The following is a 24,433-nucleotide window of genomic DNA, read 5'->3' on the forward strand; positions in this document are numbered from 1 at the left end:
CCCGAGGTGGGCCCGGGGGAAGCCGTCGGGAGCGTGCGAGGGCTCCAGAGCCGGCGGGGAGAGAGACCCCCGAGACCCCTGGAGCGCCAGGTCCAGAGGAAGCGGGTAAGCTGGGAGGTGGCGCCGGGGGAGGGCTGGGGCCGCGGAGAGAGGAAGGGAGGGGGAAGGAAAGGGGGGAACTCGGCACTCGGAGCGGGGAGGGAGTGGAAGTGCAGGAAAGGGCGGAGACTGGGGCGCGGGGACGCGAGCTTTTGGGGGAGAAGGATGGGGAGGCAAGCGGAGTGATTGCGGGTCGGAAGAGGGGTCCAGAGTCCGCTTCTTCGAGTTCCCTAAAGCGAGGGTGCCGCGCCCCCTGCCACCGGGAGCGGGTACTCTTTGGCAGGCGCCGCCGGCCCTCCCGAACCCGGGCAGTACTCCAGACGACACCCTTCCCGTGCCACCCCCTACTCTAGCCTTAAGGCCCGTCCAGGGCGCCCCTGCCTAAGAGTTGCCCCGAGCCTCAGCCTCTGCCCCCCAATCTCGGGCTTGGGAGGCGGAGCCAGGAATGGGGGTGGCGGGTCAGGTCGGGACAAGGGGTCAGGCCGGAGAAGGAGCAGCTGGGTGGTGATGGGAAAGACGAGCCCTGGAGAGTGCGACCTAACTAACTCCTGGCGGGAGTGGGAGAGGGGGTGCTGGCTGGCCCAGGTGGGGAGCTCTGTGCTGGGTGTAGGGGCACGGCGCTGACCTGCACTCCAGGGTCCACTTTCTCCTCCTCCCTGAGCTCCCCACTCCCGCCAGCCCCTCGTCAGGAGAGCGGTGGAATGTGAGTCCACTTGGGGGGCGGACGGCGGTGGTGATTAATGCCCAAGTGGGGGTCCGGAGTGCTAATCCTCCGGGCCGGTCGGGGCTGGTCCCTGGAATGTGCCCCCACCCCGGATTATCGACACCGATGCTCTGGACAGAAGCAGCTTTGTGTTCTGGGGACAACGCGGTGGGGGTAGGGGGAGGTAGAGGGAGGAGGGCGGGGGAGGACGGAGGAGCACACCAAGAGCCCAGTGGGAAGTGGGAGCGGGGCACGGGCAGGTGCCAGGCACTCCCTCCCAGACCCGGTTGTCTTTTCCAGTGCCCGGCGCCCCGACAGCAGACTTGCCCTGGCGCAGAGCCTGCTAAGGGGGGAGCTGAAGAGAGCACTCAGCTGAGCTGGAATGCCCCGCTAGGGGCATGTGTGGCTCCAGGCTCCCCACCCTGGACCGACCTATATTGTTTGACCCTACACTGACCTGTGTCACCCCTGAGTTGGCCCTAAATCCGGTAACCCTGACCACCACTCCGACACGAGCGACACACCGGGGAGCTCAGTTCTCTTGCCATCACAGAGCACCCCCTCCACTAGGAATGGGTCCCCCCCAGTTTGCTGGTCAGCTTCCCTAACCGCAGCCCTTCTGCTGGCCTCCTTCCGCGCCCGGCGGCCTCCCCAGAAGCCCCTACAGTCACAGTCAGGAGGGCGTCAGCCCGGCTGCTCAGATTTTCCTGGCCGCGGGTTTGGGGAAGGGAAGCACTAAGACTGCCCCCAGGGCAGAACCTCGGGGTTTCTGTGCCCCCTCCTCCCCGGGCGTCACGTGCCCCTCCCCCAGTATAAAGCGCTGCCCGGCCAGTGCCGCCTGCCCGGCCGCCCTCCCACTGCCAGAGTGGAGCTGGGCTCCTGCCCCTCCCTGGGAGCCTCCTCCTCCCCCACTTCGGGGCTGGGCTTTTTTTTTTTTTTGGAGGAGGGGGGGCACAGGACAGCAGCCCCCTTTGCGGGTTGCTCTGGGCTCACTCCAGAGTTCTGTCTGCCTTCCTTCATCCCCCTTTGCCCCGGCCCAGCTCTGGGTCTCACCCCCTACCCCCGTACACCCGTCTCCGGTCTCAGCCCCCTCTGCCAGCCGTGACCAGCCCCCTCCGCTCCCACTGCACTTCTGGCTCGGCCTGTCCTCCCTCTTCCTCTATCTCCCCAAGCTGATCTCTGCTGCCGTCTCTCCAGGTCTGGGCCTGTCTCCTTCCTGCCCCCAACCCCAGGGGTCTCCCACCCTCTGCTCTCTCCCCCTGCCTCCGTTCAGTCCCTGGGCCTGCTGGGCCTCCATCCTCGCTTCAGTTCTTTGTTCCTCTCTTTTCTTAACTTTCCTGTCTTAACTTTCTCTGCTCCCCGCTCCACCCTCCCAGAGTCAGGCGCCAAGGCCCTTGGGAGCCTGGGAGGATCGTGTGCAAGCAGGAGACCCCCCCCCACCCCCCGCAGGGCCCTGCCCTCGCCTGGGCTGGGGGAGCTGTGTGATGTGGGGGTGCTCCCGCTGGCCTGGGGCCTCTCTCACCTGGTGAGTGGTGCCCTCCCCCAGGTTATGCCGCCACCTCGTCTCCCTGAAAGGCGCAGCTACAGCGAGAAGGGCTAAGATTTGGCCATGAGCAGCGGCCCCCGGCGCCCCGCGTCGGGCGCGGATTCCTTCCGAACGGTGAGTATTGCTCACTGCTCCTGTGCACCACCATCACTGGGGCTGTGGCTGAGGGTGTGTGAGTGAAGAGGCCACCACTGGGGCTTTGGCCAAGGGTGAGGGTGTGTGTGTGTGAGTGAGAGGCCGCCACTGGGGCTCTGGGCAAGAGTGAGGGTCTGTGTCAAACAGGGGTGTGAGTGTGTGTGGGTGTGCGCGTGTGAAGAAGCCCGAGAGGGGAGCCTGGATGGACTTGGGAAGGGCATTGCCATGCCTCTCCTTGCACGGGCCACCGGGTCTGGGACAGGTACTGGTGGTGGCGGTCAGATGGCTTCCAGCCCTGGGGAGGGCCTTGCGGCTCTGTTCCCTGAAGCCTTGGGAGGTTGTTTATCCTCCTCAGCGGGAGAGGAGGAACTTTGGGAATCCTGGGTCTCTAACCGATGACAGCCCCCTCCCCCGCCCTGGGTCTTGGAGGCTGTGCCTGCCGGGCCTGCTGCAAGGGGCTTCTGGGCAGACCGCCCCGCCCCCCGGCCCCACGTGCCACCCAGGCCCGGCCCCTCCCGGCCCCCACGTGGCCGCCGCCCCACGTGTCCCCCTTCCAGTGTTCCTGGGAAGGGCAATGATTAACCCCAGCGCCGGCATCATCCGCGCCTCATTGGTCACTTGGGCCCACGGGGGCACGTGACTGGGGCGAGGTGCCGGCCAGTCCCCTCCCCCTCCGCCCCCAGTTCACCCCAGCCCGCAGCCGTGGACTTCCTCCTGCGGCCTCAGGTGCGAGGGGCTCTCTGCCCTCCTCCCCCCACTCCGGGCTAGCCCCCTTCTGCTCGCTGGCTTCAGCCGCCCCGCTCTACCGCCTTCCTCCGGTGCTCTTTCTGGTGAGAGTGGGGCCCCGTGCCTGGGGGTAGTTGGCGGAGAAGCCGGGCTCGAGCGGCAGAGATGGGCTGACCAGGGTTGGGGCGGGGGGTGCAAGCTTCTGGTCCTGGCCTCTAGTATCCAGTGTGTCCCCCCTCCCTGCCCCACCCAGCGGCTCCTGACCCCACCTCCCAGGCTCTGCAAGGCCCGCCCTCCTTCCCAGCCCACCTCCCTCCGCTCTTTCTTGCTCGGGTACCCCTGCCCTTAGAGATCTTGATGTCCTTCAAGTCCAGAAGCTCTTGCTTGAGCAAATATTTGGTGGTGCCTGGAGCTGAGACCAGCCGGCAGGGGGTGGTGGTGGTTGGGGGGGCGCTGGACCAAAGCTGCAGAGTGGTGGCTGCCTGCACTGCTGGGCTGAGCTCTCCGAAGCGCCACCACGGTCCTGGGCTCCCGCAGAATGACTCAGGTGCGGGGGGTGGGGGGGTGGGGCGGGGCGGGGCAGGGCTGCAGCCCAGGGCGCTGGCTCCCTCCGGTGGGCTTCCAGTTGACTCAGACCGAGCCTGGTCGGTTGGTTAGCTCAGGCGCCGCACCCCCCCCCCCCCCCCACCAGGAGTTACTTGGCTCAGTCGGACAGGTCAGGGTCGCATTCACGACCATCAGTGTCAGCCATGTGAACGGCCCAGGTCACACCTCCGACCTTGACCTCCGGGGTGGACACACGGGAATTCTGCAGAGGCCTCCAGGGCTGACGCTTCCCACCTGCCCTAGAAACCGACAGGAATGGGCCCAGCCAGGGTGCTGATGGCCCAGGACTCCGGTGGGGGGGCGGGGAAGGCTGCTGGGGATAGGGTGCTGAGTCCCCGGCTTTGGAGTCGGGGCAGCTGGGGGAAAGGTACTGGATTTCTTCTGCTAGGCGGGCAGGGGGTGTGCTGGGACACCCCCCCACCCCCACCCCCGCTCCCCGAGAGTCCTCACTGCCCCTTCTTCCTTGCAGCCAGAGCCTGAGAGCCTGGGCCCTGTGACTGCACCTGGCTTTGCAGCCGAGCAAGAGGAGGATGAACTCCACCGCACCCTGGGCGTGGAGCGGTTTGAGGAGATCCTTCAGGAGGCGGGGTCCCGAGGAGGGGAGGAGCTCGGCCGCAGCTACGGGGAGGAAGACTTTGAATGTGAGGGGGTCGGGGGAGGCGAGTTGGGGGCTGACAGGGTGTTGCTCCGGGCTGGGGGCCTGGGGGCGGGGAGAGGCTGGGGGCCCGCCAGCTGGAGAGGGGGGAGCAGGGCCCATTGGCAGCCAGTGCACCTGTCCCTGCAGACCATCGCCAGTCTTCCCATCACATCCACCACCCGCTGTCCACCCACCTGCCTCCTGACACCCGGCGCCGAAAGACACCCCAGGGCCCAGGGCGGAAGCCCCGCAGGCGCCCCGGAGCCTCCCCGACTGGGGAGACCCCCACCATCGAGGAGGGCGAGGAAGAGGAGGATGAGGCCAGTGAGGCCGAGGGGGCTCGGGCCCTCAGCCAGCCTTCGCCTGCCTCCACACCCTCTTCCGTGCAGGTGAGCTGGGCAGGGCTCCCCGGGGGTGGGAGCGCTATCTGCAGGATCTCTGGCCCAGCCTCCCCTGCTCACACAGCTTCCTTGTTCTAGTTCTTCCTCCAGGAGGATGAAGGTGCCGACCGGAAGGCAGAAACCACCAGTCCCTCTCCACCTCCACCCCTGCCCCACCAGGAGGCAGCTCCCCGGGCCACCAAAGCAGCCCAGACTGGGTAAGGGTCCCCACACAGAGACCCCCCATGCCAGCATCGGTCAGGTGGGGTGAGGAGACAAAGCAGGAGCCTTGAGAGGCTCAGGCTGTGGTTCAAACCCAGTTATGCTGCTAGGATTTGACTCTGGACAAGAACTGACGTCTGTGAGTCCGTTTCCCCATCTGTAAACCAAGCGTAATAGGACTTTTCCCACAAGGTGGTAGTAGGTTTCAAGGGTGGTGTGAATGAAAGTTTTAAATATGGTCTAGGCGCCTCCTCCCACACCTGCCATCTCCCCCCGGCCATGGCTTCAGGCGAGCAATGTCAAACACAGGTCAGACTGGACAGGTGACCTCCTCACACCCCCGGGACCCCAAGGGGGTGAGAGGAATAGGAGGCCCCCCTCTTGCTTTTGGGGAGTTGCCAGTCCACCCTGGCTGTGGTCTCGTGAAGTGGCAGTCAGCACAAGTTACTGCGCCAGACGACTGGGTTCAGGCGGAACATCGGTACGAACAGGTGATTGTGGAGTTTGGGGACATCAGCCAGGGAAGGCTTCCTGGAAGAAACCACTTTGAACGAGGTCTCAAGGTCACTACTATCGCCTCCCTGTTGTCTGGGTGCCAGGCAGTGTGAAGGGGTGGGGGGAAGTGAAGGGCAAATTGCCTCTCCGGGGCGGCACAGACTCGCTGGGGAGACAGGCCGTGTGGATGGAGCCAGGTCCACCTCAGCCGTCTGCGCGGGGGTCGCAGGCCTGCGGGCCAGCAGACGGCCAGGAGGCGGGGGAACCCAAGAGAGAACAGGGCGTCGGACAAGGGGTTCAGATTTGTGGGCAGGAGTGCGAACAGAACCTCGGGCACGGAAGGTGGGTGCAGGCGGAGAGAGCCTGGCTCAGGGGGTGCTGGTCACGGCGCGGGACAGGGGCTTGGAGCCGTGGGGGTGCCGGTCGCCAGGGGAACGGTGTACAAAGGTGTGGCAGGGACAGGGCCCTCTAGGGGAAGCGGGGAGAAAGGAAATCCCCACCCCCAGTTTGGGAGCTAAGAGCAGAAGCCAGAATCCTAAGGGACAGGTACTCATACCCTTCTCATGGCTGTCGGGTGGGGGCAGGCGTCTCCAGCTCCAAAGGCCCATTTCCACGTCCTTTACTCCATTTGATTAGAAACACGGGCCCCTGTGAGCCCTGAGTCCGTTGCTAGCGGTCCCAACCTGGGCACTTTCCCGACATCACTGGCCTGCCCCGGGGAAGGCTGGCTTCAGCCTCCCTTTGGCGGCTTGAGTTTCTGTCCCAGGGCAGCTCGGAGGATTGCTGGGAAGGAAGGAGCTGGGTTCAAACACCACCCTCTGCTTCCAGAACCCTCTCTGCACTTCCACATCCTCACCTACCAAGGCCTGTGGAGAGGGAGGTGGGGTTGGGGCCTGTGGGGGTCCCCTTTCCTGGGGGCCCTGGCTGAGCGGGAGGGGCCGGCCTTCCCAGGCTTGCTCATGGCCGCCCTGTCTGTGCAGGGCCCAGGTGGAAGAGGTGGTGGCCGTGGCCAGCGGCACGGCGGGAGGCGATGATGGGGGTGCCTCCGGGCGCCTCCTGACCAAGGCGCAGCCCGGGCACCGCAGCTACAACCTGCAGGAGAGGAGACGCATCGGAAGCATGACGGGGGCTGAGCAGGCGCTGCTGCCCCGGGTCCCCACGGACGAGAGCGAGGCACAGACGCTGGCCACGGCTGACCTGGACCTGATGAAGAGTGCGTGCCGGGCCTGGGCAAGCCTGGAGCTGGTGGGGCGGGGGGTGGGGGTAAGAGAAAGGGACCTTTGACCCTCTCCTCCCCACCACTGCAGGTCACCGGTTTGAGGATGTTCCTGGGGTACGGCGACACTTGGTGCGGAAGAACGCCAAGGCGTCTGTGCAGAGTGGCCGGGAAGGGCGAGAGCCTGGCCCCACTCCTCGGGCCCGGCCCCGGGCCCCCCACAAGCCCCATGAGGTGAGTTCAGCGCTCCATGGTCTTCCATCATCTCTCTGTAGATCTGCTGTCCACAGCCCCCACCGCTTCTCAGACCAGCGGTAATCTCAAGCCCCAGGGTGGCCATGTATGGTTTTCAAGGTTGCGCACTGCACAAGAGTGCAGTCTTCAACAGTGTTGATTTTTTTTTAATTGACATAGTTGATAACACAATATTATGTTAGCCTCAGGTGCCCCACATAACCAATCAACATTTAAACAACATTATAGAATATTCACTACGGTTAACTCTAGTAGCCATCTGTCCCCAAACCATTATTACGGTGTTACTGAGCTGCCGTTGTTGGTGTGGCTGTTACAGTTCTGGTCCACATTCTAGACACATTGACTTCTCTCACAGCCGTTTTCTGGCAGCTGGCAGTGAGGTGTCTGAGGGTGGCTTCATGCAGCAGTGTGCTTCAGGTCTCAGAGTCCAGTCACTTCCCCACTCGAGTCCTCCCACATCCTGTCAGGGTGACAGGCACAGTGACTGGCCAGGGCCACTCAGGTATAGTCAAAGTGAAAGTCGCCCAGTCGTGTCTGACTCTTTGCGACCCCATAAACTATACAGTCCATGGAATTCTCCAGGCCAGAATACTGGAGTGGGGAACCGTTTCCTCCTCTAGGGGATCTTCCCAACCCAGGGATCGAACCCAGGTCTCCCACATTGCTGGCAGATTCTTTACCAGCTGAGCCACCAGGGAAGCCCGGTCCTTAGTGATGCTGCCCATCTAAGATTCCAGCACTCTGGTTTTGAGCCCTAACCCTGCCAGTGGGTTTTTTTGGGTAACCTTTTGATTGCGGTCAGACACAGTAAAAGCACACTGAGGTTAAGTGCACAGCTCCATGATGCTTTGCACATGTAAACCCTAGCCAAGCCTACCTTGATACAGGATGTCCCCACGCCCAGAGAGTCCCTTCAGGCCTCTGCCTCATCAGCACCCTCAGAAGTCACCGCTGTGTCCCTCTCCAGTTTTGCCAGTTCTAGAAATGCGTGTAAATGCATCCTGCCAAGTTCCTGTGTGTTTAGTGACCGTTCATCAAACACTTCCTCCGAGTCATGTACGATGCTAAGTGTTCTGTGTACTTTTATCGCCCACTGTGCCCCCATTTTTTAAAATTATAGTTGACTTATAATGTGGTGCTGGTTTCAGGTGTATGGGAAAGTGGTTCAGTTATACGTACGTATACATACCTGCGTTTTCAGGCTCTTTTCCCTTATAGGTTATTACAGACTATTGAGTGCTTAGCTCTATGCTGTACAGTAGGTGGGTCCTTCTTGGCCCGCTAGAGGCCTTTGAGGTGGGTGGCATCGCTCTTACTTCACAGACGAGGGAGAGCCGCGAGGTGGGCTGCGCCCTGTGCGCCCTGGGGTCACAGCCTCCATCCCACCACGCCTTCTCCCATCACCCCAAGGTGTTTGTGGAGCTGAATGAGCTGCTGCTGGACAAAAACCAGGAGCCTCAGTGGCGGGAGACGGCCCGCTGGATCAAATTCGAGGAGGACGTGGAGGAGGAGACAGAGCGCTGGGGGAAGCCCCACGTGGCCTCCCTGTCGTTCCGGAGCCTCCTGGAGCTGCGCCGGACCCTGGCCCACGGTAACGCGCGCCCGCCCGTCCTCACCGTGGGAACGGCCTTTGCCCGAGCCCGTTCTCCGAGGACCAAACGGTCCCACACCTTTGTCTTGAGCAACAGGGTGTGTAATGTCACCAGAGCCCAGAAGGGAGCATCTCTTGTCATGATGTCACTTCTCACGAGGCCAGCCGTTCCTCGGGCTCTGTCGTTGGGTGACTGCAGGGCAGGCCTGACCCTCTTCTCTGGTCTGGCATCTTCAGCAAGCAGCTTCTCTAAGTGATATTTTCAGATAAACTGAAGCTGGTATGTTTTGGATGCTGCAGTGTTGTTAAATGGTTTTGGTGGAATGCTTTCTGAGATCCTAGACGTTCTGGGCAGCCTGACCTAACCTGTAGGGCGGTGTGGGCTCCCAGCAGTGTGACCTAACCTGTAGGGCAGTGTGGCCTCTGCTGCATGAGCGCAGGTGCTCACGTCTGATGTTCTGCTCTCGGCTTGTTTCCTCCTTCCTGGTGGGGAACTGCTCCCACTTGCTGTCAGCGGCCAAGGACTCAGAAGCCTGCTGTCAGGACTGTTTCCCAACTAGGAGTTACTGGGCTCTGAAGAGGCTTGAGGGCTTTGGGTGAGGTGCCAGAGCGCAGGGCTTGATCGCCAGGCTGTGCCGTCTGGCTTTTGGCTGCTTGGGGGGCCTTCGGTTTTGTTTGTTCCATGTCCCCCAAGTTGACCTTGACGGAAAAATGACCTGGTGACTTTTGAGAGGACCTTCATCTCTCTGGGAAATGGCAGCTCGGAGCAGGGACAGGCTGGGTGTCCTTGAGCAGCTGCTAGACTTGGGGACACTGAGGAGTCCAGGGTTGGGGGGGTACTCTCTGGATGGCTCCGGGGCTGCCACGACCGGCTGGGTTGTGCTCTAGAGGGCAGAACTAGGCCCTCAAGTGGACAGCAGAGGTGGCAGCTCGGTCCGGAGGAAGTTCCCGGCAGCGAAGGGCAGTCCAGCCCATGTGGGTGGCCTGGGACACTTCCTGCTGCGTGCTTCCCAGAAGGGGTGTCTGGGCAAGGTCTAGCCAGGTGGCCTCTCTGAGAGCTGTGGTTTCCTGGCCTCTGCTGAGCGTCACAACATTCCTGCAGGGAGAGAGGGCTTGGGGACTTGGGCCTCAGGCCGAGCTGGGCCCCGCTCACCGGTTTCAGGGCTGGGCAGTGCCTCCCTGGCTGTCCCCCCATCCCCAGCCCGGCCCCCCATTTCTTGGCTGGGGATGAGGCCCCTCTGTGTCGTCCTCGTTCTAGGGGCCGTGCTCTTGGACCTGGATCAGCAGACCCTGCCTGGTGTGGCCCACCAGGTGGTGGAGCAGATGGTCATCTCGGACCAGATCAAGGCCGAGGACAGAGCCAACGTGCTGCGGGCCCTGCTGCTGAAACACAGGTGAGGCCTCGGGCACCACACCCTGCCTGCCCAGCCCTGGCCGCCAGCCCGCCTCACCTCCCTGCCTGCCGCCCCACAGCCACCCCAGTGACGAGAAGGACTTCTCCTTTCCCCGTAACATCTCGGCCGGCTCCCTGGGCTCCCTGCTGGGGCATCACCATGGCCAGGGCGCCGAGAGCGACCCCCATGTCACCGAGCCCCTCATTGGAGGCGTCCCTGAGACCCGGCTGGAGGTGGAGCGAGAGGTGAGGGGGAGAAGGCAGCCCCGCCGGGGTGAGGTCCAGCCACCCCAGAGGCTGCATGACATGAGCGAGCGGGGCGGGGGCGGGCAGGGGCAGGGCGGCCCAGCTGAGCCCCAGCCTCCTGCCTCCCCAGCGTGAGCTGCCCCCTCCGGCTCCTCCGGCCGGCATCACTCGCTCCAAGTCCAAACACGAGCTGAAGCTGCTGGAGAAGATCCCTGAGAACGCCGAGGCCACAGTGGTCCTCGTGGGTACGTGAGGCGAGGACTGGGGATGGGGTGGGGTGGGGCAGGGCGGGGGGCAGCCGGAGGCCACCCTTGCTGGGCTCTCGCCCACGACAGCCACACACCCGCAGGCTGTGTGGAGTTCCTGGCCCGCCCCACCATGGCCTTCGTGCGGCTGCGGGAGGCGGTGGAGCTGGATGCGGTGCTGGAGGTGCCCGTGCCGGTGCGCTTCCTCTTCCTGCTGCTGGGCCCGAGCAGCGCCAACATGGACTACCACGAGATCGGCCGCTCCATCTCCACCCTCATGTCCGACAAGGTCAGCCACTCCAGAACGCCACCCCCACCCCCAAACCCCCAGTGCCCAGCCTGGCTCCCAGGCCCTGGCCCCGCGTCTTGTGTCCTCACTCACCCCGGTCCTGCCTTGGCAGCAATTCCATGAGGCGGCCTACCTGGCGGACGAGCGGGAGGACTTGCTGACGGCCATCAATGCCTTCCTGGACTGCAGCGTGGTGCTGCCGCCCTCGGAGGTGCAGGGCGAGGAGCTGCTGCGCTCGGTCGCTCACTTCCAGCGCCAGATGCTCAAGAAGCGGGAGGAGCAGGGCCGGCTATTGCCCCCGGGCGCCGGGCTGGAGCCCAAGTCGGCTCAGGATAAGGGTACGGGGCCAGTAGGAGCCAGGGGGCTGGGTCGGGGCTGCCCGGGTCCGGCTGGGGCGTCAGGAGGGCGGCTGGGCGAGCGAGGGCAGGGACGGTGCCCTGACGCGGGCCCCGGGCTGCAGCGCTCCTGCAGATGGTAGAGGCGGCCGGCGCAGTGGAAGACGATCCCTTGCGGCGGACGGGCCGGCCTTTTGGGGGGCTGATCCGAGACGTGCGGCGCCGCTACCCCCACTACCTAAGCGACTTCCGGGATGCGCTGGACCCCCAGTGCCTGGCCGCTGTCATCTTCATCTACTTCGCAGCCCTGTCTCCCGCCATCACCTTCGGGGGGCTGCTGGGTAAGGAGGGGCTTAGCCGGGGCGGAGTGGGGAGGGCATGGCTCCCCCCACCCCCCGCCCTGCCACCAGCCCCTGAGCAGGCTCCTGCTGCCCTAGGGGAGAAGACGCATGACCTGATCGGAGTGTCGGAGCTCATCATGTCCACAGCCATCCAGGGCGTGCTTTTCTGCCTGTTGGGAGCCCAGCCATTGTTGGTGATTGGCTTCTCCGGGCCCCTGCTGGTCTTCGAGGAGGCCTTCTTCTCGGTGAGTGGCCACAGGCTGTTGGCGCTGGTTCCTCCTGCCCGACTCAGCTCCCGCTCCCCTTCTGCTCCGCCCCGACCCCCACCCCGCAGCCCCCACCCGCACTCCTCAAGAGCCCCCAGGCTCTGAGCCTGACTCCGCCCACCCCCTCGCCCTGCCTGCCCCAGTTCTGCAGCAGCAACAACCTGGAGTACCTGGTGGGCCGCGTGTGGATCGGCCTCTGGCTGGTGCTGCTGGCCCTGCTCATGGTGGCCCTGGAGGGCAGCTTCTTGGTGCGCTTCGTCTCCCGTTTCACCCAGGAGATCTTTGCCTTCCTCATCTCGCTCATCTTCATCTATGAGACCTTCTACAAGCTGGTGAAGGTGGGTAGGGCCCCCATGGGACCTGGCCCACGAGGGAGCTGGGGGCCTCCTTGCCCCTGGGTTCTCCATGCGTGAGGCCTGTTGCCAACACACACACACTGGGACTTCAGATCGGTCTCAAAGACTCACATAGTTTTAATAACAAAGGTGACGGGTGCTTTTGATAAGGTGGCAGAGGATCCAGAAAGTCAGAGGGAAAGGCCCCCAAGTTGACAGACATACTCTCACATCTGTGTCTGGGTCAGGATCAGATGTGTCCCCAGTGTTTGCCACGCTCCCCTGGATGCTCCTCCAGGCCTCTCTGGAGCCTCATTCCAAGCTGCCTTCCCCAATTAGACCAGCCCCGCTCTCTTAACCCCCAGTGGTCTTGCGCTCCCATCTGTTCACCTCAGTCATTTTCTTAATCAAGACAAGCTCCTTGAGGGTAGGCTGACCACCCTGGGCCTGCCTGTCCCAACTCAGCAGACAGCTCAGTCCCAGACCTCTGGCCAGTTAAGCGTATGGAGTCCTTTGTTCTCTCCCCAGATCTTCCAGGAGCACCCCCTCCACGGCTGTTCCGTCTCCAACAGCTCCGAGGCAGGCAGTGGCGAGAATGCCACGTGGCCCGGGGCAGGAGCCACGCTGGGGCCAAGGAACGAGAGCTCAGCCAGGCCGCCCGGGCAGGGCAGGCCCCGGGGCCAGCCCAACACCGCCCTGCTGTCGCTGGTTCTCATGGCCGGCACCTTCTTCATCGCCTTCTTCCTGCGCAAATTCAAGAACAGCCGGTTCTTCCCCGGCCGGGTGTGTGGGCTGGCAGGCCCGAGGGAGGCGTAGAGCCCCCGGGTGGGGGAAGGAAGGGGGCAACTTGCAGTCCGGCCTGGACGGCGGCGTGGGGCCTCTGAGCGCGGTGCTTGCCCACAGGTACGGCGTGTGATTGGGGACTTCGGGGTGCCCATCGCCATCCTCGTCATGGTGCTCGTGGATTACAGTATTGAGGACACCTACACCCAGGTACGGCGGTGTGCAGTGGTGAGGGGGTGCGGGGCTCCAGGCCCCAGGACCAGGACTGCTGCTAAGCCAGGCAGACGCCAGGCCTCTCCCACAACACTCACTCACCATCCCCCCAGCCCCAGTACAACTCAGGGCACTCCCCCCCCACCCTCTGCCCTGCAGAAGCTGAGCGTGCCCAGTGGCTTCTCAGTGACAGCCCCAGAGAAGCGTGGCTGGGTCATCAACCCCCTGGGGGAGAAGAGCACCTTCCCCGTGTGGATGATGGTTGCCAGCCTGCTGCCCGCCATCTTGGTCTTCATCCTTATCTTCATGGAGACACAGATCACCACGTGAGTGGTCCTGGCAGAGGGGTCGCTGTGCAGACAGGGACGACCTGCTGCATGAATGGGCTGGAACCCCCAGCAGGCTGGCTGCTGAAGTTTGTAGACAACAGAAAATCCCACTGAAATGTGCCTGCATGGGCACAGGACATGCTAGGTGCTGTCTAGGGGGTGGGTGGTGGCCACTGGGACAGGACTCAACTCCGTGATGGAACCCTCGTCCTGAAGAGGATGGGCAGGGACCTCCAGGTTCCAGAAACAGGAGGAGGTGACTGCCTGGGTGCTCTGGAAAGACCCAGTTGTCTGCTGAGCTGGGCTGGGGGGCCCAGGGCTCAGGGCATGCCTGTCCCTGTTCAGGCTGATCATCTCCAAGAAGGAGCGCATGCTTCAGAAGGGTTCTGGCTTCCACCTGGACCTGCTGCTCATCGTGGCCATGGGCGGCATCTGTGCCCTCTTCGGCTTGCCATGGTTGGCTGCCGCCACTGTCCGCTCCGTCACGCACGCCAACGCGCTCACGGTCATGAGCAAGGCAGTGGCACCCGGGGACAAGCCCAAGATCCAGGAGGTCAAGGAGCAGCGGGTGACAGGGCTGCTGGTGGCCCTGCTCGTGGGTATGTTCACCTCTCCCCCCAGCCTTGCCGGAGGGGTCTCATGGCCGTGGCCGCTGCGGGTGGAGGGATGGAGCGCCCCGGGGCCAGCTGTTCCTCCCCCTCGCCCCGCAGGCCTCTCCTTGGTCATCGGGGATCTGCTCCGGCAGATCCCCCTGGCTGTGCTCTTCGGGATTTTCCTGTACATGGGCGTGACCTCCCTGAATGGGATCCAGTTCTATGAGCGGCTGCACCTGCTGCTCATGCCGCCCAAACACCACCCGGACGTCACCTACGTCAAGAAGGTGAGACCCGGCTGGGAAGGGCCCCACACCTCTCCCCCGCGCCACCCAGTCTGTGTGGGTCACCCTCTGGCCCCCCATGTATCCACTCTGGCCAGCCACCATTCAGCCTGTGCAGACCTGGCTCCCGTAAGCACCCAGGCAGGCACTTCCACCTGCCCCTGCGGAGGGGAGAGGGACCGTCATCCTCTGGTCGTGGTAGGCCCGGATGGCCCTCTGGGGCCCAGGCTCACCCTTCTTGCCCTGCGTCATTCCGCCCCCAGGTCCGGACCCTGCGTATGCACCTGTTCACGGCCCTGCAGCTGCTCTGCCTGGCCGTGCTCTGGGCCGTCATGTCCACCGCGGCCTCCCTGGCCTTCCCCTTCATCCTCATCCTCACCGTGCCGCTCCGCATGGTGGTGCTGACCCGCATCTTCACCGAGCGGGAGATGAAATACGTAAGGCCTGCGCTCCTCCCTAGCCTTGCCTGACGCCCCTACGCGGTCTTGCTGGGAGGTCGCCCACCTTCCTCTGTCCTCGCCCACAGCTGGATGCTAACGAGGCAGAACCGGTGTTCGATGAACGGGAGGGTGTGGACGAGTACAACGAGATGCCCATGCCTGTGTAACTGCTGCCTGGACGGACAGCCACGGGATGGACGGACAGAGGGAACGGGCTGGGGGCGGTGCTTTCCCCATCCTCCTCCCTCCTCATTTTTATTTAAGTGAATAATTTAAGGCCCTCCACCACCCCCCCCAGGCAGTAAAGTGCTTCGGACCCCACCTATCCCTGGTCTCTGTGTGTGTGTGTCTGTGTCAGCCGGTTGTGAATGGGAAACACGTGGGGGAACCCAGCCCACCTGTCCCAGAAACAAAACGTGCGATGGGGAAGGAGAGGGACTTTAATGACAAGTCAAAGCAGAGGGAAGCAAAGTGCAAATTGTCCATCCCCACGAGGGGGCCATCCTGAGCCTGTGTGCACCCCTCACCCTCCTTCAGGTCCCCAGCGGAGGCCCAGGGCCTGGAGCTTCTGCCTCAGGTAGCTCTTGAGCTGGGGCAGGCCTCTCTGGGACTCCAGTTCTTCAAAGGGTAGCTGCGGGGCGGAGGACAGAGTTCGTCATCCCTGGGGGCTGGGGAGCTGGCTGCCAGGTCCTAGTGGGGGTGTGGTGGGGCTGGGGGCGGGGCCTCACCGGCAGGAGCTGATACCCCATCAGACCCAGGTGCCTCTCCCGCAGGGCTCGGGAGCCCAGCAGCACCCGGCCATCCCGACAGAAGTGCCAGCGCTCCCGCAGCATCAGCACCACCCTGGAGAGGAAGGGACTGCGGCTCAGGCGCTATGCGCGGGGGGCCGGGGAAGCTCTCCCAGGCTCCCGCCTTACCTTTGGGCAGGGTCCCGGGTGGCGTGGGGACAGGACCTGGGAGGGTACGGCAGGAAGGGGTCCTGGGCTCTCACGGGCAGCACCGAGCCGCAGCTGCTGACACACAGCAGGAAGTCTGTGGGGCCGGGAGAGAAAGAGCCACTGGCTTCCGGCGGAGGCTCTGCTTCCCAGGGGCTCGCCGGCCCACCCAGAGCTCACCTGTGCTGTAGCCTGGAGGCACGGTCAGGTCCTGCCGGTATTTTTCCTCCCCCAGCAGCTGGCGCAGCCCCTCTGCTACTATGTCCTTGTGACTGAGGGAACAGGAGCCCGGCTCAGAAGGCCCCCCAGGGCATTCTTTTTAGCTTGGTCCCACTTCCTTCGACACCCAGGCTGGGAAATGGCCTTTGCGGCTTAGCTTTCTGGTGACCCAGAGTGCAGCAGCATAGACAGCTCAGGGTCCCCCAGGCCTGTCTACCCGGCTGCTCCTTGCCAGCCAACCCCTTCCCTCCCCCAGCTGCCCACCCACCTGTACTTGCAGCGGGCGCGGTCAGTGATGAGTGGCTGGGGGAAGATGGGCACTTGCTGCCTTCGGGGAAGGCGGGCGCCCCGATAACCTGGGAGCTCCAGCTCCACTGCCGTGTCTAGCAGGGAGAGGTAGCGCCGCACGATCAGGGCATGAGGGGTGCCTGTGGGGAAAGCAGAACGAGGCTTACTGGGGTGCAGACCCTCACTCCTGCTTTCCCCAGCCCCCCGGCCCTCCAGGATACAGCCAGCCCCCCAAGTCTGCGCACCACTGATGTGGTTGATGAAACCAGGGGAAAAGACAAAGTGCAGGGCTTGGAAGGGCAGGCACTGCAGCTGACACAGTGACATCAGTATGTTGACAGTTGCCAGGGGGGCCACCCCTGCTTCCCGAGCCAGGATCCTCTCAAGGCAGGGCATAAACTGCTGCTCCAGAGGCACGTAGTTCAGCCGCCCAAAGGGCAGGACCAACTTCTGTACCACCTGTGGGTCAAAGAGCAGCCCATCACCCAGGGGGAAGGTTCTCCTGTCTTCTTTACAAGCTGAACCTCAGGGAGACTTGGCCTGCAAGCTGATGACATCAGTCACTGGAAAGGCAGGACAGTCCCTCTACAGCACAGATGCTCAATAGCATAAGCACTGCTCAAGCCCCAAGTGGTCAGTCTCCAGACAGGCAGACGTTGCTGTGGGTTCTGGCCCTGAAGACTTGGTGGAGTGGGATCGACTAAGCTAAGGCAGTGGCTAAGGATGTTTGGACAAGTGCAGAGAACCAGGTGTACCTGGTGGGGAGTTGGACAAGCCAGTGCGGGTGTGAGCCAAGGTGGTACCCCAGGGGAGAGGCCAGAGAGCCTAGGTAGGTGGTCTGCTGCAGGAAGCAGCAGCCAATCAAGTGGACAAGGTGGGGGTGGGGGGGCTAGGCCTGCTGGGGTGTCTGAGGACCACTAGGAGAGGAGCTTGGGAAGGTGAGAGGCAATCCCACCTTGCTATTGAGCTGGGCTTCCTGAACCACCAGGAAGTGGGCAATGGCTTCCAGAAGCTGGGGCTCCCTCAACCGGTGGCGGGCCAAGTGCTGGGCCAGGAGCACCATCACGTGGGGAGTCAGTTCCTCGGGCCTGGCCTCTGTGAAGAACAGCTTATCACACTGGACCCTCAGGCCAGACCCGGGCGAGATTCCAGCAGATACTGCTTGCCTCCATCCCCGCCCCCATCTCCTGTCCCCGCCTCTGGCACCTGCCAGGCTGCGGATGAGGTGCTGCTGAGGACGCCGCTGGAAACGGGGACAACTTAGAGCTGCTTCCAACCTTTGCCCACCTCGAAGGATAGACGGCAGAGGGGGCGGTGGCTTCAGAGGGAGGCGGAACCTTCGCTCCTGCTCCAGGGCGCACATCAGGGGCCCATCTGATGGGAAGCCTGAGAGGCAGAGGGTCAAAGGAGGCAGGGAAGGAGCTGCTCTGCTCTGCTGCAATCCTGCCGTTTTAGTTAGTGAATCCTCAGTCCTTCTCATCTCTGTTTTCTGGGCTGGAAGTTCTGCTACAGAGCACGTGGAAACACCAGAGAAATGGGAACTACCACGTGAATAAAGGTATCACAACCATCTGTGGGGAAGGCCGTATAAAAAGAAGGCGGTTTAAGATCTCATCTCTTGCCAATGGTGATAAATTGCAGTGGCTCCCTAGAGCACTGTATTAGAAGAGACCTGGTGGCCCAGTGGTAAAGAATCCGCCTGGCAGCGCACAGGTTTGATCCCTGGGTCCAGAAGATCCCCTAGAGAAGGAAATGGCAACCCACTCCAGTATTCTTGCCTGGAGAATCCCATGGACAGAGGACCTGGCGGGCTATGGTTCATGGGATTGCAGAAGAGCCAGACGTGACTTAGCGACTAAACAACAATAAAAAAGGGGTGGCACCCTAACCTAAGCTGCGACTCATGCTGCTTGACTCGTGATGGCTGTCATGGATACTGCAGAGCAGCAGCAAGTGTGGCATCACTCAGCAAGTGTGCCGTTCCTGGCAAAGCTTGAGGTGGGGTATGTCAATGATCTCAGGTGGGTCTGCTACGGTTTCTCTATCCTTCCATTAACACCCACCCACCCACAGACACCGTCCTCACCCAGTAAGGCTGCAAGGTGCAGACACACGTGGATGGTGTGAATGTCAAAGGAGGGGCAGTTTCGGATGATGAGCTGACTCAAGTCCTGCAGCGTGGCCTGCTCCACAGGAGGGGGCTGCGGCAGAGACCCCAAGAGCTGGCTCAGACGACGAAGCGCCACAGGGTAGTGGTGGGCACGCACTTTGGTGGGGTTCTGCCCCAGCCAGCGCAGCAGCTCCCCAGGGCTCCTCGCCTGTTCCAGAAGCCGCTGCAACCCCTGCACAGGGCCTGCATGGGGGCCTCCTCCAGGAGGCCAGTGGTCTCCCCATTTGCTGGGTCCCAGACAGCAGGGCTGTACTGGTGGGAGCAGCAGCAAGCCAGAGAGACGAGCACTGGAGGCCTGGGCAGAGAGCAGGACTCGAAGCATGGAGTTGGGTGCTGGAGACCCTGAGGGGTGGCCCAAAAAAGGGAGTGAGGTATTCTCCAGAGGGGAGAAAGACCAACTCTCTATTCCTCACCTCGCTCCCCATTCAGAGGAGTCTGGGGTCAGAACAACCCGGACTCTCTTCACCCTTGTGACTGCTCTGGTCCTCTTCCCCAACCCGCCCCTCTCTGACTCCTTCCAACCTTTGCGAGAGCAATCGGAATCCTTCAGAGTTCTCACGGAGTAATTTTTATAGAGCAATTCCACATGCATCATCTCCTCCGATCCTCCTCTGACACGCCCGTGAGAAGGCAGGCAGAGGCTGGTACTATCTCGATTTCACAGGTGGAGAGACCAAGGCCCAGGGAGGCGAGGGGGTTAAGGCAAGCCCCGAGGTCCCGAATCTGGTTAGTGGTCGCGCCCAGCCTGGAGCCCAGCTCGCCCCACAGATACGCTCCCCGCTACCCCCGACCACCTCCCCCTCCCGCAGGAGGCGGCGGCGGTACCGGAGGGTGGAGCGCGGGCTCCGCGGTCCTGGGTTCCATGCTGGGCGCTCCCACTTACCAGCTGCGTGACCTTGGACATGTGGCTTCAGTCTCCCTGCCCAAGCCTTCTCGCCTGTGAAACGAGAACGCAGGGCCCACCTCGAAGGGCGCCCGTGGAGCCCGCGAGCGCGGCCTGCGCTACGGCGCGGAGTCGGCGGTGTCAGGGGGGCCCCCCCACACACACCCCCACCCGCGGCCCGGGGGGAATGCCAGGAGACCGTGGTCGTGGTCGCCAACACCAACTCCCGCCGCCCTTCCCCGCGGCCCGCCCCGCAGCTGCGGCGCCACCCCTACATGACTCCCCAGGCCCCGCGCAGGTCGCTCCCTCAGTCGGTCTCGGGGCCCGGGAGCCGGGCTCCCCCCGTGGCCTCCTCATCAGGGGGCCACTGAGTCCTCCATCTTCCCGGCAGCCCCCGAACCGCGCGGCCCGGACGCCAATCGCCGCGCCAAGTAAGTCCTCCGGAGCAAAGACGTGGCTCCCGGCAGGCCCCGCGCGCCAGGGCGCCGCGTGCCCCGCCCCTTTCTTCCGGGAAGCTGCGCGCGCGCGGCGCCGGGGCGGGGCGGGGCCAAAGGGCTGGGGCGGGGCCGGGGCGGGGCCGGGGCGGGGCCAAAGGGCTGGTGGCTGAGATTGGGGTGCAGAGGGGAGTCGGCAGCGGTTGGCCTGGGCGGGCAGGGCAGGGCGAAGCGTCTGGCCCACCCCTTTTCTCCCAGTAGGGGAGAGCGCCCCGCAGCCCCCCTCCCCCGCGACCCACACACGCAGACACTAGGCCAAGAGTGAAAACTTCACAGTTATTTAATCTGCACGTGTTCCAGAAAGCTCCCTCCACCCATCCCGACTCCCCTTCTCCAGCCCTTCCCAGTCCTCGGGTCCCCAAACCAGCCAAGGAGCGATCCGGGACTAAGAGGTGCCCAGGTCCTCAGCCTGAGCCCTAAGGGCCCAGGGGCGTGGCCCGGCTCTGTCCAGGGCCAAGGCAGCGACAGCAGCTGTCTGACCCGGGGTAGCCCACTGTCAGTGGGCGCTGAGGGCCAGCTGCCCGGGGAGGTGGCCCAGAGCCATGAAGGTCACAGGGAGGGGCCTCCGCCGATCCCCGGAGTGCTCTGCCTCGCAGCGCTGGGCTCCAGGGTAGCGGGAAGAGGCAGGTCGGAGAGACGGGCCTGGGCAGACAGCAGCTCCCACCTTGTCGTTGCGAGCAAGATCCGGAGGGGCCGGCGGCGTGGCCAAGAGCCCGTGGAGGCACTACGGGCGGTACATGGCAAAGGCCAGGAGGCTGAGGAGCAGGGTGAAGCCGGCCAGACCCAGAGTGGCGGTGAGGGGAAAGAAGGGCCGGTACTGGATCTGGCAGTACCAGAGCAGAAGCAGCAGCAGCAGGAGAAGGGGCAGCAGCAGGCTGCCTACTTCCAGCCCGGAGGGGCCTGGCTCGGACCCCGGCGGGCAGGGCGGGAGGGGGGGACCCACCCGTGTGGACACGTGGCAGTGGAGGACACAGTTGGGAGGGAGGTGAAGGCTGCCCAGGGTCTGGGTGTCGTCTCCCAGTAGCTGCCCTTGGTAGATGAGTCGCACGTGCTGTTCCCGGCCGGGAAACTGGGTCCTGAGGAGAGAGGGACCTGGGTAATAGAGCGGGTCTCAGGCACTCCTGGCCCCTGGTCCGGAACAACTCTCCTACCCTCACCTCTGGCCTCCACGGTGTGTTGGGGGGGTGGGGGGTCATACAGTGTGTGACCAGGACCCTCAGTTTCCTCATCTATAAGAGGATCTCCCGGATCTCTGCTGGCCCTTCTAGGACTGTGATCGTCCCCGTCCCACTCTTTAGCACTTCCTTCCTGTCATCCTCACGGCTTACCTTTTCAGGGAGCCAATGGTGTCGTGGGGCCAGGCTCTGGCCACCTGCTCAGAATCATTGAGGAATTTCAGTCGAAGTACCAGGGGCTCCTGGGGGGAGTCCGGAGGTGGCGGCGTTGCTGCAAGCCCCACGCTGGGTTCTGGTGGTGCTGCCTGACCTCGGTGTCTCAGGCTGGGGGTCTCAGCTCCTGGGGCCTCCCCTCTGATGCTGTCCGTGACCGCCATGGCTTCGCTGGGCTGCGTTGGTGTTGGGGTCCCTGACGGCTGGGGCAGTGGATCCGCGCCCTCGGCAGTGTGCGTTGAGACCCAGGCGAGAGCCAGCACCAGAAGGCAGGCAAGCGCCGAGAAAAGGATGGTCACCTCATCACCTACCCCTTCAATCAGGGCCATGGCACCTGCCTTGCCCGCCGCGCTACCGAGCTGGAGAGGCACAAAGAACCCATGAGCGGCTGGCTCACCTGCCAAGAGCCCTCTGAACTTCAGGGGGCCCCTGACCCTACCCCACCACAACTCTCCCACAGTCCTCATTCCGCCCAGTTATCCCAGCCCTACCCTGGGACATAACACTGCTCTGACAACTGGCCACCCCAAACTTGCCCCACATACCCCTTCCCAACACCAAATCACAAGTCCTAATTTTCTGTAACCTAAATTTCAGGTCTTTAAGCAGTTCCGCAATTCACCCAAACCCTATTCCGAAGTCAGAGCTTTGACCTTCTAAGCAACCTCTCCCTTAAATTCAGCCCCCACCAAACCACCCCAAAGCTTACCTATTCTTCCCATTTAGGTCATCTCAAAGTTTATCTACTCCTTTGCCTATTTCACGGCAAAGCCTATCTATTAATACCGCTCCATCGCTAAAGTTTCTCCAAGGGGAAGAAAAAAGGTCTCTACACACTCGCACACCGACCCCTTACCATTCAGCCAACCCCCACCCGCAGCACAGGACGGCTTCCCAAGGCTTCCCCATGCCAAATGTCAAACTGCTTCCCTTTGGCAAACTGGAACCTCCGAGGGTTCCCACCCCCAACCCTAGCCCCCACCCCAACTCGGCGCCCCCTGGTCCACTTAAACCCCACCCGAGGCGTCCCGACCCCGCGCCTTCCCTGGGAAACCTCTCCAAACTCAGCCTGCTGCAAGACCCCTGATCTCTCCCGGGAACCCAAGACTTTGCCCTCCCCACCTCCATCCTCCACCACCCTTCGCATCTTCCCGCCGCCCGCCCCCACACCCCGAGTGGCTGGCGGGCGCGGGAGATCCAGGGGCGGGGCCAGTAGGGCCAGCTGCTGGGGCAGCGGGGTGGTGCGGCCAAGGCGCAGGGACTCACCGCCCGGCTCCGCCAGCTCCATAGCGGACCCTCGGGCACTTCCGGGAGGGAGGTGGCGAGGTCGCAGACACCTGAAGGCACCCCCTCCTTCCCCGCCGCCGCCGCCCGGAGCATTGTGGGTCTTGTAGTCTGGAAGGATGCGCAGTCCAGCGTTCTGCGCTGCGGACCCACGTGCAGGGTTCCCAGCCTGCGCCCAGCGCCCACAGATCGCTGAGGGGCTGGCGGCGGCGGCTTTGAGGTTGTGGTAGCCCGCAGAGGTTCGAGGCGAGGTGGGGTGGCGGGGGGCAGCAGGATCCTCTCCCTCGCCCGCGGGCAGCCAGGACGTGTATCACATCAGAAACCAACGTCAGCTGGTTTCTGGCTAAGCCTGTCATGTCACCCCCCCGCCCCACCCCCGTGTTTGGTGATGCAGTCTTTGGGGAGCGCAGGTGGACCCTATGCCGGCCTACTCTTAAGTCAGAGTGGACCCTCCACGTTGATTCTTCAGCCCAGAGCCCAGTATCCACGGGCTGTACCCCCCTGCCCCCGCCCCCAAGGCTGACTGAGGAGATGGGTCTTCAGGGCTGGCCATGGGAGGCTTCAGTTCAGTTCAGTCGCTCAGTCGTGTCCGACTCTTTGCGACCCCATGGACTGCAGCACACCAGGTCTCCCTGTCCATCACCAACTCCCGGAGTTTACCCAAACTCATGTCCATTGAGTCGGTGATGCCATCCAGCCGTCTCATCCTCTGGGGGGCTTGGGGCTGTCTTATTTACCTGGCTCCTCCTCCACTGGGCTCCTGTAAGACTGTGTGAGGAGCATGGACTTCGGAACATGGCAAAAAATTCTGACCCCTTATCCTGTGCTTATCAACTATATGACCTTGAGTGCGTTATTGAATCTATATGAACCTAAATTTCTTCATTCTTAAAACTTACCTCGGAAGACAATTGTAATGGGGGAAATTTGGTGTTTTATTAAAGAAGTGTGAAAACTGTATAGGGGATCTGTCACACGGTAGATATTTATTCACTTAGAATGCTTCCTCCCCTAAAATTTGGGCTCAGAAATTGGATCCTTAGAGTATTGCTGTACAGGCGACATTGAGCCTCGTGTGGCCTGAACCAAGTTAATTTTTATGGGTTTTCCCTCCTTCCTTTGGGCTCCTATAGCCACAAACTTTATAGGTCAGTCTTGATTAAAAGTAATGTACCCTGGTGCCCTCATAGCCTATACCTACTTATAGGAGCAAACACTCCAAATGTTGCCTTGGGACTGTCAGTTTAGACTTACAACATACAGAACTATTAATAACTTATCTCTAGTTCCTTCCCATTTATCCATTTATTGTAGAAGTATTTATTAAATGTATACCATGTGCTGGGCACTGGGTCAGACTCTGGGAATACAATGGCGAATCAGACTGTACTCCTGCTCTCATGTAGCTAATGTACTAATACAGGACACAATTAGCCCACTAGTGCTAAAACAGGTGTGTGCCAACTGCTGGGGCAACACTTTTGAAGGGCTCTTTACCTTCAGCATCTCTCCTGGGAAGTACCTACTGCAACCTCTTGCTTTCAATTTTAATTAAGCATCTAAAATATATGTTGGGTACTGCTTTTAGACTTACAGAACATCAGGCTAGGTGATCTGTCCAACCACTATATTTTTTCAGATGAAACCCAAAGAGGGTGAAAGACATTCTTCAGAACAAGCAGGTAGGTAGGACTCACACCTCTCTGGAGCTTGGGAGGCCCCAAGGTGTTGATTAGCTTGCACCAGGTTCTTTGGAAGGTTCAAGATACTTAGAAAGGTGATTAGGTTGGTACTAGGGTCGAGTGGTGTGGGTAGCTTAAATGGTGGGCAACTTTATGCTGGGAAAATACCCAGCTTGGGTATTTTGGAAGTGGAAGTGTATGTAAAAAGGAATGGTATCTGTCAACTGCGCCAGAGGACATTGGGGTAGAGTCCTGGCAGGCTAATTGGCTGGGACCTGGGTTCTGCACAAGCCACCTCTTATGGGGTTTAGGAAAAGTTGGGGGGAAGGGGGTGGCTAGTGAATCTGCATTCAGCTTTAGCAATGAGGATGCAGAAGAACTAGG

At 62.3% G+C, this 24,433-nt stretch overlaps 3 protein-coding genes across 10 annotated transcripts; 1 reads left to right on the forward strand and 2 right to left on the reverse strand.

The window, feature by feature from the left end:
* The first annotated feature begins 14 nt into the window (after positions 1-14).
* Positions 15-15,031, forward strand: SLC4A2 (solute carrier family 4 member 2). The gene is made up of 23 exons (XM_061415179.1): positions 15-105; positions 2,349-2,462; positions 4,285-4,456; positions 4,600-4,841; positions 4,932-5,050; positions 6,530-6,762; positions 6,857-6,999; positions 8,434-8,614; positions 9,873-10,008; positions 10,088-10,253; positions 10,384-10,498; positions 10,603-10,787; positions 10,900-11,125; positions 11,248-11,463; positions 11,560-11,708; positions 11,873-12,067; positions 12,593-12,847; positions 12,968-13,057; positions 13,220-13,386; positions 13,735-13,988; positions 14,100-14,269; positions 14,530-14,703; positions 14,793-15,031. The coding sequence occupies exons 2-23, from the start codon at positions 2,412-2,414 to the stop codon at positions 14,871-14,873; spliced, it is 3,720 nt and encodes a 1,239-aa protein (XP_061271163.1). The 5' UTR covers positions 15-105; positions 2,349-2,411; the 3' UTR covers positions 14,874-15,031.
* A 97-nt stretch (positions 15,032-15,128) lies between these two features.
* Positions 15,129-19,696, reverse strand: FASTK (Fas activated serine/threonine kinase). Of its 7 annotated transcripts, none has more exons than XM_061415196.1 (11): positions 19,477-19,695; positions 19,202-19,255; positions 18,235-18,660; positions 17,436-17,534; positions 17,104-17,243; positions 16,394-16,607; positions 16,129-16,288; positions 15,822-15,913; positions 15,624-15,738; positions 15,435-15,549; positions 15,129-15,337 (listed from the first exon to the last, which is right to left on the reverse strand). In XM_061415196.1, exons 1-11 carry the CDS (start codon positions 19,556-19,558, stop codon positions 15,230-15,232), a joined length of 1,605 nt encoding a protein of 534 aa, XP_061271180.1. In that variant the 5' UTR covers positions 19,559-19,695; the 3' UTR covers positions 15,129-15,229. The 7 variants fall into 7 exon arrangements, 6 of the variants coding, with proteins under 6 accessions (XP_061271180.1, XP_061271175.1, XP_061271177.1 ...); XM_061415191.1 differs by having other exon boundaries at positions 17,355-17,534; XM_061415193.1 differs by having other exon boundaries at positions 17,355-17,534; positions 19,144-19,255; positions 19,477-19,567.
* Positions 19,697-19,957: 261 nt separating this feature from the next.
* TMUB1 (transmembrane and ubiquitin like domain containing 1) lies at positions 19,958-22,686 on the reverse strand. 2 transcript variants are annotated; one of them, XM_061415199.1, is made up of 3 exons: positions 22,350-22,686; positions 21,024-21,442; positions 19,958-20,771 (listed from the first exon to the last, which is right to left on the reverse strand). In XM_061415199.1, the coding sequence occupies exons 1-3, from the start codon at positions 22,461-22,463 to the stop codon at positions 20,420-20,422; spliced, it is 885 nt and encodes a 294-aa protein (XP_061271183.1). In that variant the 5' UTR covers positions 22,464-22,686; the 3' UTR covers positions 19,958-20,419. The 2 variants fall into 2 exon arrangements, with proteins under 2 accessions (XP_061271183.1, XP_061271184.1); XM_061415200.1 differs by lacking the exon at positions 22,350-22,686 and adding an exon at positions 21,793-22,048.
* Between the last annotated feature and the right edge of the window lie 1,747 nt (positions 22,687-24,433).

This window comes from Bos javanicus, chromosome 4 (assembly GCF_032452875.1).
Source record: "Bos javanicus breed banteng chromosome 4, ARS-OSU_banteng_1.0, whole genome shotgun sequence".
Taxonomy (NCBI): domain Eukaryota; kingdom Metazoa; phylum Chordata; class Mammalia; order Artiodactyla; family Bovidae; genus Bos; species Bos javanicus.

What these genes read in the sequence shown, in the direction of transcription:
- SLC4A2 (XM_061415179.1), top strand. Translation starts at nt 2,412, where the DNA reads ATGAGCAGCGGCCCCCGGCGCCCCGCGTCGGGCGCGGATTCCTTCCGA. An exon ending in CGGGGAGGAAGACTTTGAAT is followed by an intron (nt 4,457 to 4,599) that starts GTGAGGGGGTCG and finishes CTGTCCCTGCAG; the next exon opens with ACCATCGCCAGTCTTCCCAT. An exon ending in TGACCTGGACCTGATGAAGA is followed by an intron (nt 6,763 to 6,856) that starts GTGCGTGCCGGG and finishes CCACCACTGCAG; the next exon opens with GTCACCGGTTTGAGGATGTT.
- FASTK (XM_061415191.1), bottom strand. Translation starts at nt 19,558, where the DNA reads ATGAGGAGGCCACGGGGGGAGCCCGGCTCCCGGGCCCCGAGACCGACT. An exon ending in ACCCGGGACCCTGCCCAAAG is followed by an intron (nt 15,550 to 15,623) that starts GTAAGGCGGGAG and finishes CTTCCTCTCCAG; the next exon opens with GGTGGTGCTGATGCTGCGGG. An exon ending in TGGGGTATCAGCTCCTGCCG is followed by an intron (nt 15,338 to 15,434) that starts GTGAGGCCCCGC and finishes TCCGCCCCGCAG; the next exon opens with CTACCCTTTGAAGAACTGGA.
- TMUB1 (XM_061415199.1), bottom strand. Translation starts at nt 22,463, where the DNA reads ATGCTCCGGGCGGCGGCGGCGGGGAAGGAGGGGGTGCCTTCAGGTGTC. An exon ending in GGAGCTGGCGGAGCCGGGCG is followed by an intron (nt 21,443 to 22,349) that starts GTGAGTCCCTGC and finishes GTGCCTCTCCAG; the next exon opens with CTCGGTAGCGCGGCGGGCAA. An exon ending in ACCATTGGCTCCCTGAAAAG is followed by an intron (nt 20,772 to 21,023) that starts GTAAGCCGTGAG and finishes CTCTCTCCTCAG; the next exon opens with GACCCAGTTTCCCGGCCGGG.